The following is a 22,791-nucleotide window of genomic DNA, read 5'->3' on the forward strand; positions in this document are numbered from 1 at the left end:
ATAAAACCTGTATTTGGACAGAAAATACTCATTGTATTTCCTTTTTGAAAAAAGAAAAAGCGCACTATCAGGAATATAAGCGTACAAAGCAATAATATCAATTTAACTACAAACTCCAGAATCCAAGATATGGATGATAGATAGATAGATAGATAGATAGATAGATAGATAGATAGATAGATAGATAGATAGATAGATAGATAGTTTCCAGTTGTTTCCACGGACCTCCACTCCTCAGATCTTGCCTGATTACGACAGGTTCTACCAACTATAGCAGTCATAGTTAAGACTCTTCACCATTGTGATTTGCCCATCTCACATACCACAGACAATTTTCAGAAAAACATCCTATGGGCAAATGGTCCATTTCTGAACGTGAGATAAAGGATTCATTGAGCTCTACTATTCTCATTTGTCTAATATTCATTTTGTCCAAAAAGGACCTCTGCACCTCCCCAAAGCAAGGTAGCCTAGTTGCCCATCCCAGGACTATAGAGAGACTATGAAGAAAAAAGACAGGCTGACTATCTGTATCTGTGGTTCTCAGAAAGGTAATGAATGTTACCCATATAACCTGCCTTTTTTCCCACTGCTGGTGTATCTTAGCTTCCAACTGATGGAATTGAATGGAAGGGCATCTGCTCCAAAGAACAAATGTGAAAAAGATTCAGTCCCTGCCCAGGGAAAAGACACAAATGTCCATTCTCTGACTGTAGTTCTATGAACTTCTGAGGAACTCTGTGTGCAGGCATAGAAGCCCACTATGTGTCTGCGCTGGCAATCACTCAAATAGCACCAGTTATAATTAAGGAATTTGACTTTTTTGCTTTTGAAGCAGCAGCATGTCTTTCACAGTCTTACCCTAGGTCCTCACTGTCTAACCTATGATTCCTTTAAAAGGATAATTTTTAAAAATCCTTAGTTAGAAATACACAAAAACAATAGAGATGAGATACTGTTCAGCACAGAAAAGGCAAAGGCAACAGTAATTGTTCAGCCTTGGTCTCATTAGACCATAACACATTTTCCCACATGCTTTTGTCAGACTTGATGTAGGTTTTTGCAAAATGTAGCTGGGCTTGGATGTTTTTCTTTGAACTTTTTGGCCATAATTCCAAAAAGTATGTTTGGCACAAAAACAACACTGCACATCATCGAAAGTACCCCGTACCCACAGCAAGGCATGGCGGTGGCAGCATGATGCTTCGGGGCTGCTTTTCTTCAGCTGGAACTGAGGCTTTAGTCAAGGTGGAAGGAATTGTGAACATTTCCACATATCAGTCAATTTTGGCACCAAACCTTCAGGCCTCTGCTAAAATGCTGAAGATGAAGAGGAATTTCACCTTTCAACAAGACGACCCAAAGCATACCTCCAAATCAACAAAAGAATGGCTTCACCAGAAGAAGATCAAAGTTTTGGAAGGCCCAGCCAGAGCCCGGACCTGAATCCAACTGACAATCTGTGGGGTGACCTGAAGAGGGCTGTGCGCAGGAGACGCCCTCGCAATCTGGCAGGTTTGGAGTGCTTCTGCAGGGAAGGGTGGGCAAAGATTCCCAAGGCAAGGTGTGCCATGCTGAGAGACTCCTACCCCAAAAGACTGAATGCTGTCATTAAATCAAAAGGTGCTTCAACAAAGGATTAGTTTAAGGGTGTGCACACTTATGCAACCATGCTATTCTGGTGTTTTTTTTCACCCTAAAAGATTTCAGTTTGTTTTTCAATTGAACTGTACAGCTTGTATGTTATATTAAAGGTGGAAAAAATTCTGAAGTGATTTATCTTGACCAATTGGATAAAAAGATACCCAATGCCATTCACTCTCTTACTGCTGCTGTTTATATCCACATATAAAAATACTTCATCTTACTGAATTTAATGAGGCTTACTTCAGTTTTACATTTCAATTACTCTATACTGTTCTGAACTTTTTTGGAAAAAGTTAAGATACTTTTTAACACATTGTATGTGTCTGCCCTGATGCTTGGAGAAAGATGGTTTTTTGCTTAGTCCCCTTGAGATTATAATGGCTCATAATGAAGCCGAACAATCATTACATTTCTTCTGCCTCGCTTTATCCATTGAGGAAAAAGAAAAAAGCAGGCGTTTTCACCTTTAAAAGGAAATAATTGCTGGCAGCGGCCCCCTTTTTTAGAGGAGGAAACATCTAAGGGCGCGCTAAGACCCCGCGGAATCCAACTGGGACCGCCCCGTCTGCCTTCCCCCTGCTTCCCAGAGACTCCTGATGGGCCTCCAAGTGGCTGGTCTGGCCTCGGGAAGAGAGTCGCCGGCCGCAGGGACGGCATGGAGCCGAGAGGACGGGGGCTCCCGCTGGCTTTCCTACTCTTGGTTGCGTCGGCGCCTATAGTCGACGCACAATACGAAAAATACAGCTTCCGCGGCTTTCCCGAAGCTGAGCTGATGCCTCTGCAGAGTGCCTACGCCTACGCGTTAGAGCAGTACGAGGGCGAGAACTGGAGGGAGAGCATCCGCTACTTGGAGGCGAGTTTGCGCCTCCACCGCCTGCTCCAAGACAGCGAGGCGCACTGCCATAAGGAATGCGCGAGGAGCGAAGAGTTGGGTGCCGGCCCAGCTCTTCCAGAGCTTGCAAAGGGCGCGTGGAAGAGCCCGCCGTCTTCGGAGCTTCTGAAAGGCGCTGCGCTTGCAGAACTTGAAGGCGGCGCAGGATGCGGCGTAAATGCTTCAGGGGGCACGCCAGGCGAGTGGCTCCAGGACCAGGAGATGGAGCTCTTCAGGCTCGTCCTCCAGCGCGCCTCCTGCCTGCGGAGGTGTAAGCGCAGTCTTCCTGTCTTTCAGCTCAGCTACCCGCCAACCGAGACTTTGCGGGACTTTCAGCGGCGGACACCCTACCAGTATCTTCACTACGCGCTTTTCAAGGTGAGTTTGGAACTGAGTGGAACGCGCGCCCGGGGCGGGTATTCAGATGCATTGTAATAAGTTTGGATAGTTCCAGTGAGGCGTTTTGCTTTGCGCAGCCCCGCCACTAAGTGATGCAGTCATTAAGCAAGACATCACATGACCATGGCGGGCTTACAACCTCTTGGTAATTGAGCATATATCACATGACTGTGACTTGTGATTTTACTGCCAGCTTCTCCATTGACTCTGATTATCAGAAGCCAGCTGTGAAGTGTGCAAATGGCAATCATGTGACCACAGGACACTGCGACTGTCATAAATGCCCTCTGGGTGCAAAGCTCCTGAATCTTGATCATGTGACTGCAGGGATGCTGCGACAGTTGTAAGTGTGAGAACTGGTCATAAAGTTACTTTTTCATCACAGTCATAACTTTGGTTGCTAAACAGGGCAGTCATTAAGTGAGGACTACCTGTACTAGGGCTCAGTTTTGGAATATACAGAAGTACCCCTGGAGCAGGAAAGTGCATGTTCTACCTTACTGAGTGACTAATGGGGTGTGTCTGTCTGTTGAGGGTGTTTCCATTCATCGACTATTAAGTGGATGTGTGTTGCAAAGGATGATATTGCCATTAATATTTGTGTTTCAGCATCCTTTGGAAATGAAGCACTGCCACTACAAGGCTTGTACTCTTGGGCTGCACTCATTCCCATTTACTACTTCTGCATCTTCTTTGAATCAGTACAGTGGGTCACATAAGGCAAATCTCCTCGGTGCCAGTTATAGCCTAGCAATATCAGAAAGATCACAGGTTCTTTGGGGCTAATTTAAGTATTGATCTTAATTTGTTACATCTCCATATTCTATCAGAAGGCACTAATGGGAGAATTTAAGTGTTTGTTCAATCAGACCGAGAGCCCATTTTGGCACAGCATTCTCTTCTCATATTGGCCAACCACGTGGCCTTGGGAAGTTTTTAAATGCAAAATGATGAACCAATAGGACATTATTTTTATCAAAACTGTGACTGGGGAGAGAAAGCAGAAACCTCCCTTTTCCCCTCTGCCCAAATGCTGCATTGAAATCATGATCACACTCTTTCAAAACTTGGTATTTAACTTTTAAACTTTTAAACCCCAGTGGCTGGCTGGGGAATTTTGCGAGTTGAAGTCCACACATCTTAGAATGGCCAAGGTTGAGAAACACTGTTCTAAAACATTATTGCTTGCACAAAGTAGTTGTGTCCTATCATAGAATGGACGGAAGGCACGTGGGGAGGCTGTTTTGTGCAGCTCAGCTTCTGAAATCTGCAGGACATACAGCAATGATTCTATTACATCAGACAGAACAGGAATGGAATTCAGAGGCTGGTGGAAATAAAGCCGATGTGTTAAACCTGTTCTTATCACTTAAAAAAGAAAACAATGCAGTAATTCAAAACAATTTTTATTTATTTATTTATTCGATTTATATAGCCACCCATCTCAAACCAGTCACTCTGGGTGGCTAACAACAGTAAAAACAATCAAATAAAAACAGTACCAAAAATTAAACATAAATATAAATACAGCCTAGAGATCTTAAAAGCCATTGGTGGTTGCACAGCTATAAAACGGGGCCCTTCACACATTCGGGGCCCCAGGCCCAGCCAGAAAGCCAGGTCTTCAAGGCCTTCTGAAAAGCCAAAAGGGTCGGGGCCATCCTAATCTCAGGAGGAAGAATGTTCTTGTACTCTGCATCCCTGCCATGTAGTAGTTCTGATTTGGGCAAAGTGATCAGGAAAAGTGCAAACTCCAGGGAGCTCAGGGTTATTCCTTCTTACATGAAAGGGGTTGCTCTGTTGTACTAAAGTCTGCATATGAATATACTAAATTGTTACATGCAAATCAATCTGGGCAGGGCGCTTTTAGCCATTACAGTAGCCAGAGCCTCAGCTTGCTCTTAGCACACCACAGTTCATTTTTCCTCACAGACTTCTAAAATGTATGTTTTTATGGAGGGATGAGCATGAAACGTGTAAATCGTTCCTATTGAACAGTTTTCCCTTGGATAGCGTGCTTCCCAAATGAAACTAAAAGCTTCCCATCTGTTCATTGGAACTGACGATCTACATAAAGGGAGGGGGGTGTCATGCTAATGTCAGCCCAGGCTTTTTGCATTGCTGGGTTTGAAGCCCTTTCCTTTGGCTCTGTGAGGCAGAGCACAGTCTTTTCTTTCGTCGCTTTCTGGCTCCCTGTGGAGCTATGTTTGCCAGCCAAAGAAAATTGCATTCTTTTACCTTTGCCTCTTTTCCATCATGGTTCCTTCTGGGTTTCTCAAGTGGTTTTAGAGAGCCCTGGCCCTTTAAATCTGGAGGGACCAGAAGCTACTGGTCTTCTCAGTTTTCTCCTCTCTCTCCACCTCCTTCCCTGATGAGGGAGCTGTCCTGTACAAAAAGTCAAATGCCACGTCTCTCTGGCACTGACTTTCTCAAGTGGACAGCGAGAGAGCAAATGAATGAGTTTTCCTACTTATCCAACCCCTCCCTGGCCTGTTGTTCATTCATTGGCAAGTTGATTGATTTTTGTGGAGTTTAGAAGCCATTTACTCTTTTCCGGGGCAGCAAAGTGAAGCAACAGATACCACATTGGCTACAGAGTACTTTGGGATCAAATACACATGAGGCAGGAGGTTTCTCCAAGGAGAAAACTATCAAATGAAAGCAGCTTTTCCGTGCATAGCGATTAAAACTGGCCTCTTTGTGGTTGTTGGGTTGTTGTGTTTCTTAGTCTCTCCCACCCAAATTCTGTATTCATTCAGACATACAAGAAAGCAAAAGAAGGTTATGTGGAATTTCTCTTACTTTTAAATGTTTGTTGTTTTTTCTATCAGGTCATAAATAAAGATATAATCTAAGATGAATAGTAATTTCTTATGAATCTGCAAATTCTATTTTGTAGTCCTAGATGCACATAGCTGGCTGTGGCTACTCCCTCATAAAAAACATTGTGGGTTTTCAAGTTTGTGCCAATATCATGTGTTTTCGTGTCTAGCCACAACAATACATATAGTCCGTAGCAATAAAAGTCTTAAAGTTAAACCGATTCTTAATTATTTCATGTGTCCATGGGCATTGGTTAATATCCATAGAAAAAAGTTACTGAGGATTAAATGGGATTGGATGTCAAATTCTCAGGCCAGGAAGATACCTCTCTATACTGGGGGGAATTCTCTTTTTAAAAGAAAATGAGCCACTCCCTCATCCATTGCCTTGAATTGCTGTGCATCCCAGCCATAAGTTGAATATACAAAACATATTTAAGCAGTTCTGGAACCTGTGAAACCCTCTGCTGTCTTTCTGTGTGTAAAAGGGGCCTATTACACTCAAGGACTGATTAAGATCTTTTCGCCATGTAGATTTTATTATATTTGTATTTTTACTGTATTTTGTATTGTAATGGTTTTGAATTTTAATCCTGTTTTATTGTAAGCCGCCCAGAGTCCCCCCATAGGGGAGAGATGGGCAGTTAATAAATTTATTAAATAAATAAAATATATATGTACCCCACACTGTTCCCTTTTGGGGTACAGTAGGTAAACATTATGCAAAGCACAGCAGGAGGGTAAGAATTAGTAAGCAAACTGAATTAAAGACATGAGATAAGAAAAGGAAATACAGCTAAATCTAGTTTACACTAACACCATTCATTATATATTTCCATACTTTCTTATCTACCCAAACCAAACCATCCTTTCTTCTATCATGCCTGTCTACCATTTCAGACATTGCATTTTGCATTATTTCTTTCATTCATGCTTTTTACCATTTACTCCATTCCAAATTGCAATCTTCCATATTTATTATTTATTTATTAAGCATATTTCTATCCACTTCCACTCCTGGAGGCTTAATAGAAGGTAATAAATCAGTTTAAATGATTCCTTAGAATTTCCAGTTGTTAAGCTTAGAGTTGGAGGGTCATTTATGTCCTCTGTCTCCTCTCCTCCAACATAGTCCAGTTCCTCTCTGTGGGAGTGTCATTCGTTGTCAATATGTAAGATTGTTGATCCATGTGGGCAAATTCTTTGGCTAGGTTTACTCAAGTTTCAGCTGGCTCTGTTATAAACATACAATGGGGACTTATGACCAGTCCTGGGATGACAGCACTATAGGGCCTTCATTTGGAGCAATTGAGCCATTGTCTAAAGAAGAGTTAGGTGAGGGTCGTCTTGGAGGAAAAAAATCTGTGATCTTGGCTTCCTCCCTCTTTATAATCTTCTGCTACTCCAGACTCTGGTTCTAATCCTAGTCAACAATAGCCACCTCTTGTGAGGACCATTTTGATTATTTAATAATAACAGCCCTCTTTCTCATTACGTTCTCAATCATTCTTCCATCCTTCTGCAGTACGTGCTCTCAGCTTTAATAACTGGCTGTCTGTATTACGGTTGGGAGGCCTAAAATAAGTTTTTGTGAGGTAAGACGGGAGTTCCACACTTAGTTTACATTCTTTGTTATCGGCATACCACACTTCTGTCATGGGGGGCTCGGATTCAGCATCAGAAGACAAAGAAGGGCAGCCGGTTCCTGAAGTGGCCTTGGAGGACAAGCAGTCAGCTCTGGGGTCACCAGACAAACAGCCACCTGAGCAGGCAGAGGAGGTGGGGCCAGCCAGCAATCGGGGGGACAGGACTTGGAATTGCCACCCTCTCCCAATGCAAGAACACGGAGAGCAGAATGAAGAGCAGAACAGAGGAAGTCAGCAAGATTCCTTGTGAGGAAGCAGTCTCACCCTCCTAAATGTGCCCCATCGGGGCTGCTCTTATTTAAGAAGAACTATGATCTCAAGACTGGTGTTGGAGACAACCGTTCGTTAACTCCGACTCTTGTGCCTTGCCTTTTGACTCTGAACCCAGACAGGCTGACAACCTCACTAATGCCTTGGACTTTTGGATTTGCCTGACCATTCTTGTGCCTGCTCCCTGGACTTTGAACTCTTTATTTAGGGAAGTTTGCTGGACTTGTGAGAACTTGGTTGCTTTCACGTGCGTGTGTTTGCACATAACTTTTTGTTGCTGCTTGCTATAAGTAAAAGTTTGCAACTACCTCTTGGGTATTTGTGTGTGCCTGGCCCGAGACAGGACAACTTGTGCAATAACTTAGCTTGTCACAGTCAAACCACAGCTGATACTAATGCTGAGTGCTTCAATTAAAAGAACTTCTATCCAATGTTTATGGTAGAAAATTTAAAATTATCAGATGGGCCTGACAAACATACAGACTCACATGTCACCGTCTCAGTGGAGGTCTTATAAAACAGTTTAAAACATGCATAGTAGTAGTTCGGTGGTTTTATTTTTATTCACAAATAAAAATAAAAACACCAAACAAAAATACAAAAGTGATAGGGGTGGAGCAAGATGGCCACCGAATGACAGCTTTTTAGTGAGCTCCTAATCCTCTTATTTATCCCCTATATGTAGTTTTAAGTTAGTTTATTTTATTTATTATCAATCAGTGATCTTAGTAATTTTAGTTTTTCTTATTAGGATTAGCAATTTTAGGTTTTTAGATTCAGGATTAGATAGGATTAGGATTTTAGATTTTGGACTCTGGAACTCATCAGCTGCAGACACCTGTCGATGAAGTGAGAGTAGGACTTACAATCCTGAATTATCACTCAGGGATACAAAATCAGAAAGCAAGAATAAAAACAAAAAAACTTGAAAAGAAAGTTCAAAAGGAGTCACAAATTGGAGACACAGCTGAGAGGAAATCCAAAACAAGGCAAGGCTGCAATGACTCTAAAGCAACCAAAGATAAAGGATTTATTTCAATCAATAGACACTGCAAGTAAGTCTCCTTTTCCTTTTTCCTTTCCCCTTGTAACCTCTGTCAACAATTCTTATTCCCTACTGGACTGGGATGTGGACGATTGTTTTTCCATTGAAAATGAGGTTTCAACAGGAGATAGAGGGGAGGACATGGTTAATACTAAGCAATTTTAAAGGAGACTTGGACCTGGTTGCCAAGAACTGTCTTTTAATTGCTCATTGCTATATATGATTAACTCTCCAAAGCCAATAAAAAGATAGATGAACTAAAGATTCTAATGGGATATTACATCTCCAAAACAGATAAGAAAGCAAACAGTAACTCCCATGCTCCAAAATTTACCCCTAATCCATGGACACGATGGGTGGCACGGGGGTTCTCAAAAGGAGAAGACATGGAGGAGAGGCTAGTCTTACAGAGACACAGGATTTTGCTCCAAGTTGCTGATACACCTCTGAATAGGGCTAGGTGGCATAACAGAAGAGTAATACTGAACTCTCTTTCTCAACTTCTACATTGTAGGGTATATTCTAATTCTAATGAATTAATAGGGATCTCTTGGCTCCCTAGTAGGCACGGATGTAAAAGAATATCGTTAACTTTTGGACAGATAGATTATTCATCAGTGCTCTTTAGGCTTGAAAATTCTTTAAGGAGATATCTCATCTGGCCAATTCGTGTGTTTTATAATACACAAACTCAGTCCCTGCTAAAGTCTGGGCAGAGAGCCAAGTCAGCGAGGGAGGATGACATGAACCTTGAAAATCCTAAATGTAACTGTTTACTATCAGTAAAACAAAGTACTCCTCTATTAACACAGACAGAACAAGGTAAGGTTAACGGAAAAAAGATCCCAGATTCACTTAAAGGAAAGATACAGTTTTTGGATGATGAGGATGAACTAATCAATCAGTTTGCCACCCTTCCCCCAGGAGAACAACAACTGATTTTACATAAAATTGAATTAGTAAGGTCAATGTTGAAATCAGTAACTAACGTGACAAACTCTTAACACCCTGCTCCCCTCCAGCAGCTCCTCTGTGGAAATGTTACTAAGTCCGGCTTCTGACAGCATAAAATCTCCAATAAAAAAAAAGAGAAAGCATGCCAGCCCAAAGCAAAAACACACAAAGGAAAAGGACTCTCAGCAGGATAATATAGTACAAGTCCTAATTAACCATCCAGAGGAAAAAACTGTAGCTGATGACCTAACGTCACAGCAGTAGAGAATCAGAGCAATCTCGAGAGTCGCTTTACCCAGTTGAACTCAGTGTGGACTGATTCTGATTCCATTCAGCAAGGGGGTGTTCTCCCTATATCCTGTCATTCTATATCAGTACAAGTTAATACCATCAAGGGAAATTCTGAATCGGAGTGATTTTCTGAAAACAGCCACCAAGTTGACGCTAGTCACTTTCAAGTACAGCATTAGAAAATGAGAGGGATGGTTTGAGTCCTCTACCATTTGCAGAAATGCTAGCAGCAGACCAAAATCTCCGGAATATTGGCCCCCAAGACAAAGAAGAGCAGCAATTACAACCTATGATGGGGAAAGCTGAATCCTATAATAATTGTGTCTACATGGGAAGTATTGACAACATAGTCCCAGCATCAGAACCAAATTGACTCTATCTATCCTCACTTGTTAGTCAACCACCCCATCTAGAATATTCTGTTTCTGGGAGACCTGTACAAGATAAATTTTCTTGCAACCATCATGAAGCAACTCAAGTTTTGACCATCTCCCAGGACTCACCTTTAAAAACGGTCACATTTGGGAACTTAGATCAACATATGGACGCTCTTAAATCCCTATCTATCCTCTCATGGAATATTGCAGGTTGGAATGCCAAATCCAAAGACTCTGCTTTCATAAACTACATTGCTGAATTCGACCTACTCTTACTCCAAGAAATTTGGCTTGACAGCAAAATGTTTATAGATGGGTATACATCCCTCTAACTACCCGCAGCTCCTGGAGCAGGAGGAGGCAGAATGTATGGTGGGCTAAGTATACAAATCTCAACCAACCTACATACAAATATTATACAGTTAGACCCAATGGAGCGCTATGCAATGTCTGTGCTGTTAAAATTTAATAATGCTCTATTATTATTGGTGAATGTCTATCTTCCACCTCTCCAGAATAGGTCCCATTTTAACAACATATGGACTAAACTGGAAGTATATGTAAGTACTCTTATGCTAAATAATCCTTCAGCTTATGTAATAGTTTCTGGTGACCTAAATTCCAGGGTGGGGGCAAACGATAAGGCACTTTTTACTCAGTTCCACCAGTATCCCCCAAAACCAGTTACAATTCCCCCCCTGTTAATACAGCAATCTAAAGACTCAAAAGGGGACTATAAGGGGCTGTGTCTATTACTAACAATTAACAAATTAAATTTATATTTATTGAATGGATCTATCAGTAGTGATTTCCCTGGTGAATTCTCCCACTAGGTCGGCTCAAGACCTTCCCTGATTGACTATACTTTAATCTCATGGAATTTGATTACTTTTGTACAAAAATTTTATTTAGGAAATCGACCCGACAGTGATCATCTTCCAAGTATTACAGTTTTAAAAGCATTTGACAGTTGCTTTCTGGAAACAGAACCCATCCCATTTCGGGATTCAGACTCAGAGCTGAGGATGATTCATGTCAAATGAACTCAGCAACTTAGTGAGCAAATTGCTCAGCTGCTTCTATCCGAAGCAGCACTGCAACTCCACTCCACCATAGACAGAGAGAGGTCTGGGGATTCTCCCTTGCGGACATTTACACAACTGATTCAGTTGCTCCAGCCTGTGATTTCCACCCAGATATCAAGGAGCAGAGATAATCTAGGGGGCAAGATCTATCCTTCCCAGCCCTGGTTTGATGCAGAATGTTTTGAGGCCAAAGGTAAACTGATCAGGGGATTTAAGCTATATAAAGAGAACCCAGTTGAGCACCCCATCCAAGATTTTATGCTCCAGAAGAAACAATATAAACATCATCTACAAAACAAGAAAAGAGAATTCACTAAGGTTTTCTGACAGCAACTGATAACAGCTTCTCAAGCCAGAAATTCCACTCTGTTCTGGCACCTTATAGCTCTCCATTCAATTGACAGGCCCCTTTTACTCCCTCACCTCATACCAGCATCTGTGTGGGAAGACCACTTTAGAGCATTATACTCACAAGAAGAGGCCCATATAGTTGACTTAGATCTTAATATTAACCTGCTCCCAAATTGGGCCCCTGTCACAAACGCTGAAATAAAGAGGCTCATAAAACAGTTAAAGCCTGGTAAAGCTCCAGGCAATGACTTTATTACACCTGAAATATTACAAAACAACCTGGATTGGTGGACTTGTTCTTGCTTCCCTGTTTACTTATATTGACCGCACTGCACAAATTGGGGCCTAGCTATTATCGTCCCTATTTATAAAAAGGGCACTCGAGACCTGCCTGCTAACTGCAGGCCCATTAGCTTGTTAAGTATATTAAGTAAGCTCTATGCCAGACACTTATACAATAAGCTAGTTGACTGGATTGACTCAGAGCATATATTGGCAGATGAGCAAACAGGTTTTAGGTCCGGACATTCTATTTACGGACATGCCCTTATACTTCAACATCTGGCTGAAAAATATACATCTAAAACAGGCTCGAGATTATATACCGCTTTTATTGATTTTAGGTCTGCATTTGATCTGGTTCCCAGAGCAAGGCTTTGGTCTAAGCTTATCCATGCTACAATTGATAGAAGGCTACTGCTGCTCGTGCGTAATCTTTATAAGAACTCCAGAATCAAAGTTCGATGCAGTACACAAGGCCATCACACAAGTGAGATTCCAACTCACAGAGGAGTGAGGCAGGGTTGTATTTTAGCTCCTCTGCTGTTTAATCTGTATATAAATTCACTTGTGGCCAAAATGAATCAATTAGAATATCTCCCTCCAAAATTGGCAGACAGGCATATCGTAACCTTGTTGTATGCAGATGACATAGTACTCCTATCACAAACATGAATCGGACTCAAACGAGCCATGAGCGCTCTGGCCAGTTACTGCTCTGAAGAAGCTTTCGAAATCAACTATAGAAAGACTAAAATTTTGGTCTTTGCAAAGAGACCTAAGCTGCACATCTGGAGGATAAACGGCCAGAATATTGAACAAGTTAAATCCTTCAAATATCTGGGCATGGTTTTTCATAGCTCCACTAAACACAGTGCGCACCAAAGCTATGTTATACAAAATGCTCAAAAAACACTGGTAGCAATCTAATCATTTCATTTTACTAAGGGAGCACAGCACATTCCAGCAGCTCTGAAGTTATACTCAGCTAAGGCCCCACACAATTACTCTTCGGTGCTCAGCTAGGACCCTATCCTTCTTTCACACCATTGGAAAGAGTTCAATCCAAATTCTTAAGGGCCATATTTCAGGTACCTCCCTGTACCCCAAATGTAGTATTAAGGAGGGAGGCAGGGTTGCCTAAAGTTGAAACAGGTGCATGGATTTGTATTATAGCACATTGGCTGAAACTACTGTTTTTCGCTACGGGTTTGGGTTCTTTCCCTTCTAAGAATAATTATAAATCAGTATGGTTCAGGACCATCTCACAAAAACTACAACATCTTGGCTTTTCTAGTGAGGCACTCCTAACGATGGGCTATGAGCGTGCGCTTAGCGAATTCAAGCAGCATATCAAAGACCTGGAAATCCAGCAGGACCAGTCTGCTTTGCCTAAGAGTGTTTTTTGGGACTATCAAGCCTTTTCTTATAAGCCAGCGAGATACCTAAATCATATAACTCTCCAAATTTCGGAGGGCAGTTACTTTGGCATGCTGTAATGTGCTTCCCACAGCAGTTTTGGAGGGCCGCTACAAAAAAGTCCCATACGAGTTGAGACACTGCCCCTGTGGACAAGGGGCTATTGAAACTATAGAACATGTCCTGCTATACTGTGTTCTTTATAAGGATTCAGGAACCCATTTAATAACCCCTCATTTGATAAAATATCCAGGAAAATCTGATCTCTTTTATGTTCAGTTGTTGCTATCTGATCAGAATGACTTAGTTTCCCTGAACGTAGCTAACTTTTGCTATACTGTCTGCAAATTAGGCAGACCTCGACTGCCCATTGACGACTCTATTAATCTGTAAATATATTATCATGTTTTGTTCATTTCATTTAATTTATTTTTAATGTATTTTAACGTATTTCAATGTCTTTTTTTTATTTATTTGTAATTCTGGTCTGTGACCGTATTAAAGATTGATTGACAAAAGTGAACATGAAAAATGAAAATTAAAGTTGGCATCATAAAATCAGAGAAAGTTGTCTTCAGTAATCTTTGAAACTGTCAGCAAAGAGGAAGCTACCTTAATCTCTGTCAGCAGTCTATTCCACAGCATTGGTGCTGCCACAAAGCAGCAGTACCTTTTTACGTCAGCCATGCAGATCTCCAGAAAATGTGGGATTTGTAGCAGATTTTCTCTAGTTGATTGGATTAGATTTTCTCTAATCTGTCAGACCAGTGTTATTGGAGTAGATGGTCCTGCAGGTATCTATTGATCAAAAGCACCTTACTATGAACCTGGAAACTAATTGGTAACCAATACAAGTTCTGCAAAACTGGTTATATACTCTCAACACCAGGAGCTGGAATATATGCCAGCCACTGCATTTTGAACCAATTATATTTTTTGAGTAATTTTTAGTGGCAGCCCCAAGTAGAGTACATACCAGTAGCCTAACAGGGCGTTGCTGAGGGCATGTGTTACTGTAGGCAGGTTCATATGCTGTGATCACCACCAGATATACCTTTGGTTGTCACTCCCTACCTATCATGGCTTTGGTCAATCAAAGCTTTCACATAATACTTTTTAGAAATAGAACGAATGGACTAGGTTAACAGACTTAGTTGTGACCCTGCTACATGTAATGTTCCTACTAATTATAAGGACAATGCTGATGTATTTGAGCACATTTTGGCCAGTATGCAACAAGCGCTATCAAAGCCCAATCTTACCAAAAGCATGCTCATTCTATTCTGTGCAAGCCAGGATCTCTAATTTAGAAACTGTCTAGCAAGCCAACATACATGTCCTACCAAGTCAGAGGTTCAGGCAGTGTCCTGATACAAATTCAGAATTTAAAGGTATAGACAGATTTATATTGGGCTACATTAATACCAGCCAACATGTCCATCAAAATGATGTGAGTTGAAGCCCCAAACATCTGGAAGCACCAGATTGAACAGTGCTGGCCTAGTTTATGAGCATGCAGGGAACCTCTGCTTCACATTTTTGATGCAGATTTCCATACACCCATATATATGAGCACTCATGAGGGAATAAAATACATACTGCAATGTGCAAAGGGGGAATTGTCTCCTTTATTTCTCCAGGGCTGTACTTTGGTATGGAGGCAATGTGATAAAAGGTAAATTCATTAGGCTTTGTTGGGTAGGTCCACAATCTGTTGAATTCACATAATAATGTATTTGGCTCTGGATGAGGTGAAGAAAAAAATGGAGCAGAGGAACACAAGATAGAGGAAGGCACTTAAATTTAATTGGAGGCATTTGAAAGTGCCTGAAACAATACAGAAGAATGTTTTTTTAAATGCATGGAGGGAGGAGAAGGAGATTTAATATTTAATTAAAAACTGACTCATTTTACCTTTAAACATCCTGGTGGGAGGGAGCATTTCCAGTGGAAATGCCAAGCCCAGATTTATCTTGGAAAAGTAGTACTTTCAGCCATCTTAGGGCTACCCTGAAATTAGTATCTTACACTCAAACGTTGACTCATGATAGACTGCTGCATGACTGTCCCAAAGTGTTTTAGGAAGCCACCTTCAGAGGAGGAATTGAAGCAGGGTGACAGAAGAGTGGTCTTAAGGGAAGTCTCTGTGGCTGAAACTTATTTCTAATTCCATCACCTTTGGCATATGACCCATTATTGTCAAGAAATCAATACATATTGGTATAACTGGGACTTCCTTTAGTAGAAAGGATTTTTGTTTATAGACTTCTGATGCAGTACTTCTTTTTAAGAGACAGGAGGTATATAAAGGAAGATTTTGAAATGTGAGGGCATATGCGAAAGAGATAGGCAAGGAAGGACTGAGGTCCATGTACTTACAAAACCCTTCCCAGCCTCCCTGAATGGCCTGAAGGAAAATCCAAACAGGTCAGCAGATAGAAGAAGGCTGCCCCTATGCTCTGCCACAGCCTGAGGACAGTAGTTTCTTTCTTTGGAGCAGATGAGATGCTTCCAGTGGCAAGCCTTCTTTTCCACAAACAGTATAGCATTCTGATATTTGAAACGATGATGACAGAAACAGACATTAGTGGGGTCTGGAAAAGCTTTCATGGTGAGATAATTCATGTATCAGAGGCAAATATTTCTCCAACTTGTCTAGGATAGACTGCAAAACAAACACTGGTAGCAGACAGATGTCTTCAGTCACAGATATTCTGACCCATGATACTGTCTCAGAGGGTCTCGGTGTTAATGGTGAAACAAGTCAGCTTGTGAAAAGGCCAGGGGATCAGGATGGGTCCAGGAACATGCTGTACTATATTAATATTACATGCCGAATTTTACATTCTAAGAATCTGTGCTTGCCCCCATTTATTTTCCAAAGGAAGGGGGCAGTGTATTGCTTATGGGCACTTTATTCCAGTGTCCTTTGGAAGAAATTAGATCAATAATCCTCCTCCTCCTTACTGCCTTGTTTATTCACATTGGCACAAAGGTTTAATTACACCCCATTACACCAGGCAGGGCAAAATAGATGCTAATCTTATTCTTCTGCTCTTAGTAGACCTCCCTGGGATGACCTCCAGGAAAGTCACCAAATTCTGTTTGATCAGCATTGCTGTATGCCATAAAGTAGTCTAGTCTAGTCTCCTCCTTTTTAGTTTATCCATTTAATTACTGGGGTTCAATTCAATAGAACTCCTATAGCTCCCGAGGACAGCACTGTAAAAACAATGATTGTGTAGATTTATTATATTAAGTAATAGTCAGCAATAATAAATTACATTCATTTATTCATGCGTATCTTCCTGGAGCCATCACTAAAGAAGCTTAAAAATTTAGTCACATTTTTATTTAGTTGAAAATTAATTTGCTACTTCTGTTTTTAGTCATTGGTAGTTTGCTTAATAGTTTTAGTGATTCAGTAAATTAATTTTATTGCTTGGAGTTTCCTTTTAATGTTGTATGTTATGTTTCTTTTTTTATAATGTTTTAGGTTATTTCATTCTAGTTATATTTTTAAAATTATATTGTTATTAAACATTTTGAGAAAGGAAAAAAGACAAAAAGACAAAAAAGAGGCAAAAATAAAAATAAAATGCAAAGTGAATAAACAGATTATTTGCAAACATCATGGAATTAGATTTGTTAGATAAGAATTTTCAATATTTCAATAATATCTATGTAACTTACATACTGTAACCTTTTAAAAACTGCAGGTCACTTTTAAAATACAAGCAGTATATACATTTCACCAGTATAAATCATAAAGTATAATTAGGAATTACAGTAACTTCTGTCCAAACAGTGAAAGATCTATTGTTTTTTAATAGATCGTTGAAAGTTAGCATATAAAGAATTTCTGTTAAGACAAACCCAGATTTTGGGTGTGGTACAAGCCCGTATATAGAATTATAATCCAAAAATGGTGTCCAAATTGAATTAAAGTCTGTGTCAGATTGAATACAAAGTTATTCTGGAAATTAAGGCACACTCCCACAATTTAATGAGCCATTCATCTGCAAAGGAATTGTGCATACTTTCCAATAAGAAGCATAAAATATCCTTGCAGCAGTTACCACATATAAAATGGTATATTTCTTATACTTTATGGGAATATAATGTTTAGCAATATTTAATTAAGAAATGGGTTGGAAAGGAAATTCAGCTCTTGGAATTTATTTATTTATAAATCATTTTCCAAAATTGTTGAGCTTTACAAAATTGCCACAACATATGAAAAAAACGATCTAACCTGATAGTTATGTTTCCCGCAATTTTCAGAAAATGAAACTCCATTTTAGCAATCAATACTGGACTAATATATCAGCAGTAAAACTTCTTATATCACTTTTCTCTAAGTATAATATTTAGTATAATTTTAAAGTTTTTCTTCCATTGAAAGTCCCATTGTTGCATATCAATTATTTTCTCTAAATTCTGCATTAATTTAATTGTATAGTTCTTTAATGTTTTCCATTTTTGAATAATATTTAGCCAACAGCTTATAAGGCTCAGCAAATGCTCCAAATTTTGTGTTACAAGGTTTTCCGATTCAGTCAAGTCTCTAAGTGGTCCCCCTTGTTTTTACAGTTCTTTTAAAACACTACTGCTTATTTGAAGGTGTTGAAACCAGTCAGGTAGTTCTAACCATTCTGAAGAGAATGATTAAGAGAAAATCTTAAAAGATTTCATCTTTGTTTTATCAATAATTAAATCTTGCAGCCTTTGTTATCTCTCCACTGAGTGAATTCCTTGTGCTTTCCTCTTTATGAAAATAAATGCTTAATCCTGAGGTTAGAGGTTTTAAGTCTAGGCTATGTTTTTTCTTGTGTTTATTCCCAACAATCAATATGCTGCTGATTATTGTGTAATCTCATATAAGCGTGTCTGTACCAGTCCCCAGATATTTGTGCAAGCCATCTGGGAGTTCTGCTCCCTCAGTAGACATATCTTGACCATAAAGTGATATAATCCAATTTGTAATCTAGGTTAGGTAGCTAGTTTAATATAATTTGAAATTCAGGATTTCCAGGCCAACTTGTTCTTTCAATACCTGCACCATATAAAGTCTGTTAATTGTCTCTGCGAGTCATTTAATACTTTATTTTCCATTTTTTATTGGAATCATTTGTAAGAGAATTTTTTTCATTTAAGTGTTTTTAATTTTTTAATTTGTTTTAGTTCTTTGGCTGAGTAACAGTAAGTTATTTTCATATAGCTTTATTTTATGTTCTTGATTTGATAATTCAGTTCCTGAAATTTTGTTTTCTTCACATATTTTCTTTGCCAATGACTCTAATGATGAGAAGAATAAAAAAGGAGAAAGAGGACAACCTTGTCTGCTTCGTTATGATGCATTTTTGTGACAAAAAAACCATTTAAAATTATCTTGGCTTTTTGTTCTTCATAAATACTCTATATCCATAGCAAAAAGTTTGAACCACAGTTCATCTTCTTCAGAATTGTAAGAATGAAAGACCCATTCCAAATTACCAAAAGCTTTCTCCACATCAAGAAAGATTATTGTTGCCTTCTTGTTTTTCTGATTTATATTGTCAAAAACATTCAGGATATATCTAATGTAGTCTCTCATGCATCTCTCTGGAACAAATCCAGTCTGATCAGGATGTATCAATTCAATTAAAACATCATTTCTTCTCTTTGCAAGCATTGCTGTAAAAAAATCTACATTTAATAAAAAAAAATAGGTCTGTATGACTGGATGGGCTGAGTTGTTCCCCTCTTTGTAGATCAGAGGGATGAAATGTTCTTTCCATGATGAAGGAAGTTCTTGATGTTGCTGCATCTCATTTATTGCCTGGGTTAGTGGGTTTAATCAAAATTTATTCAAAATGCTTGTATATTATACAGATGCCATCAGGTCCTAGAGCTTTGTTCAGTTTCAGTTTTTGCATGGTTTAGATTCATCTTGTGTTGCACATTTATTAAGAGCTTTGTTTTGTTAGTCTGTTAATTTCATACACAGAAATGTGTTTAAACACTCTTCAGTCTTTTCCAGATCAGATGTCTGTTATTTCATTCTAATTAAAATTGTATTCAGTGTTGGTTACAGGCTGTAATTAAATGTAAATATTTTACTAAATTTGTTTTCAATAATTTGCAGTCTGCTTATTCAGTTATTAAGTAAATGTTGTTTCCTGAAATTTCTTTTAATATTATATCTTTTTTTAACAATATTTTAATTTATTCTAATTATCTTAAAAGTGTACGTAACCTTGGTTATGGACTATAATAAAGTATAACTAACTTAGGGCACCAGTGTTCCTGTGGGCACCTTCCTTATCACCAATCAGATTCCCTGCCCCATCTGACTTCTTAAAAAAAGGATTTAATGGAAGCTGGCATGCTGCAGAGCAGAATATTTCTAAAACCTGTATTTGAGCCCTAAATAGACCTCATAGGTATTCTCAGAGAATAGAAACAGTGGATGGCTGCAGCCAAGTACTCTTTTTGAAATGTTCCTCCTTGCCTTCCTCCCATAACAATTTTTTGAGAGACCCCCTGCAATGTGCTTTAAAAGTTTCTTGTGTCCAGAAAGGTTGGCAGCCCTTCACTTTATAGAAGGAGCATGTTTCCAGTGCTCAATCTGAAAAAGAAATAATATTTGAGGAATATCTGGGAGAATCCCAAAAATTAGAACAAAGAATTCTTCCCTTTCAAAAGCTGCCTGTCTTGCTGCTGAGATTTCAACAGGCGTTGATATAAGAACAGAGAAAGAGCCAGGCCAGATCAGGCTAGATAGGCTGGTTGTACTTTTGCCAACCCAATGGTTCTGAGGAACCAAATAGCAAATTCTTGTTTGAGTTTCATCATTCATTGTGTACGAGATGGGTCATATGGAGTCATGTACAAAATGGGCGGCAGAGAAATTTAATAAATAAATAAATAAATTCCAGTACTATGGTACAAAAAACAAAAGTTCTCCCTCCTTAATTTTCTCTGCATCGTGGATATTGCTGCACAGTTCTATTATGTCCCACTTACTTGCCTTTTTTTTAAAGGTGAAAGGATTAAACTTAAATTCCTCCGTCAATATTAATATTCCAGTCCCCTGATCATTCTGAGTTGCCCTTTTGTATTTCTATAGTCTCTTTTTTCAGTTTCTCGGTCAGAGCAATATAGCATCTTCCAAGTGTTGATCCCGCGGCGCTTATAAAAGGTACACTAACAATGTTTGATTAATGTCTATCTCACCACAGTCAAAAAGACTCAGGGCAACTGACATAAATATGCATATGTACCTCCAATTTTATTTTGTCTCTTTCCTAACAGTCCCCTAACTGTTACTTGCCTTTTTGACACCAGTCACACAGTATCTCAATTTTAATGCCTTATTTTGCAGTTGAGTTCAAAACCTGGTGGAAAAGAAGGATGCCAAATTTTGTACGTGCGCATGCTGTGCTGATTACTGAGTACACAGGGCTCCTCGAGTGTGTGCAACAGAGTGTGTGCAGAAGGAGGCCCCTCCTTGAATAGTTGGAATTGCTTGAGGATGATCAATTCATATGATTTACATGATCATATGTGGGGCTGATTTTCAATTTCAGAGAAGCAGGGAGGAGACGTGATAAAGGTCAGCCTGAACAGATGAACATAAGAGCCCTGTTCTAGAACTGCACAAAATGTGAGACTATATAATTGACTATATAATTTATCTCTAAATGAATGTTTTGACAGTTGCAGGCAAGCAGTCAAAAATGGGCCATTTATCTAAGCCAGATGTAGCTAATAGGCTGCACTCAGTTTGATGGGTCGCACCTTATGCAAGTCAGTTCAACTCTTCAATCTCAGAGTGTGCAGTTGACAGTGATTAAACTGTGAGTTGTGAAGCAAGACATTCTCCATGCACTTAAAGTCACACTCATTATTTCTCCTTTGCATGTTTCATGACTGAACCTTTTTATTCCAAGTTTTAGCCTAAACCTGGAAAGGAATTTGGTGTACAGTTTCTCAGCCATCAGCTCTGATCTCCAGAAGTGCTTCACTAAAATGAGTTTCTGTCTTTCAGTATGTTTCAGTATAACAGGTTATGCATTTATGTGTTAGATTTATATCCCACTTTTTATTCAGCAGCATACTAGTACTCTCCTCCCATTTTTCCCCACAATAACTCTGTTAATTGGCCCAAAGTGAACTTCCAGGTCTGAAGATGGAAAAGATGTGGGTATCCTTGACACCAGTCTAACACTAGCTTTCTGGCAAGTGTATCTTCATAGGTGTTGGATTAAAAACAGCCTAACATTTCTGTTTTAAGTACATTTTATTTAAGCACAGCCCACTAAACTTACTTGGGATTTTCGGACGATTGTGTGCAGGACTAAGCCTAGACAGTTTGATTGATTTGTGAGTTCTCATGGCTCACTGCTGAAATATTTGTGGTAACCAGCCGTGGATTTTTGTGATGAACAACTAGGTTTCTGGAACTCAGAACAAACTCCTTGCAATTAGAATTTTTTTAACTCTAAACATATGTCTTCGCAATAGGCTATACTGAATTCTGGTGGAAACAAAAGAATAAAGTAGGTTCCGCACGTCTAAAGTCTGCCTAATCCTGCTTTCTATTTTTTTCCTTGTAATTTTTCCAGGCAAATAAGGTTGAGAAAGCAGTATCAGCTGCTCACACATTTCTGCAGAAGAATCCCAAGCATGAAATGACCCAAAAGTATCTCAATTACTACAAGACTATGGTGGATGTGGATGACTACCTTATAGACTTGGAAGCACAACCATATGAGGTATGTGTTTGAAATAGTATGGAAAGGAAGAATGTATACCCAAGATGGGGCCACAATTGAAAGCTTTAAGGAGTTTTAGTTGCTAGGTCAATCATCTCTATTGTTATGGTCTGCAGATCTCTTTGTAGTAGGTCTGTCTGTCTGTCTGTATTTATTTATTTATTTGGTTTTAGACTGACACAGTCATGTAACTACTGAATAAGAAAATATCAACAATATAATAATAGTATCTAGAAGAGCTCTCTTTTAATCTACTACTAGAAAATCAGCAGGGTTGGGGTAAGTGTAATCTCCATTGGAAGACTGTTCTACAAAATAGACACCATAACAGAGATGCATCTCCTTCTTGCTCTGCCCCCCTCCCCCCCTAATTTTACAGTACTGGAGAGCTACTAAAGAAAATTCCGGAGTTGTTGTATTGAATGGGTTCATTTTGGTTGAAGGAAGCGGTCCCGAAAATACTTTGATGCCAAACCATATATGCCTTAATAAGCGAAAAGCAGCACTTTAAACTGTATCCAGAAAGTTACTGGCAGCCAATACAGGGCCCGCAGCACAGGTGTAATATGTTCATAG

General features: G+C 39.5%; 1 protein-coding gene across 1 annotated transcript in view; it reads left to right on the forward strand.

The window, feature by feature from the left end:
* The first annotated feature begins 2,221 nt into the window (after positions 1 to 2,221).
* The window catches only part of P3H4 (prolyl 3-hydroxylase family member 4 (inactive)), a 31,034-nt gene continuing 10,464 nt past the window's right edge, over positions 2,222 to 22,791 (forward strand). Inside the window, exons 1-2 of the mRNA XM_063300710.1 lie at positions 2,222 to 2,896; positions 22,066 to 22,215. Of these exons, the coding sequence (XP_063156780.1) occupies positions 2,303 to 2,896; positions 22,066 to 22,215 (744 nt within the window). The 5' untranslated portion in view covers positions 2,222 to 2,302. The remainder of the gene's footprint in view (positions 2,897 to 22,065; positions 22,216 to 22,791) is intronic.

This window comes from Candoia aspera, chromosome 4 (assembly GCF_035149785.1).
Source record: "Candoia aspera isolate rCanAsp1 chromosome 4, rCanAsp1.hap2, whole genome shotgun sequence".
NCBI classification, from domain to species: Eukaryota; Metazoa; Chordata; class Lepidosauria; order Squamata; family Boidae; genus Candoia; species Candoia aspera.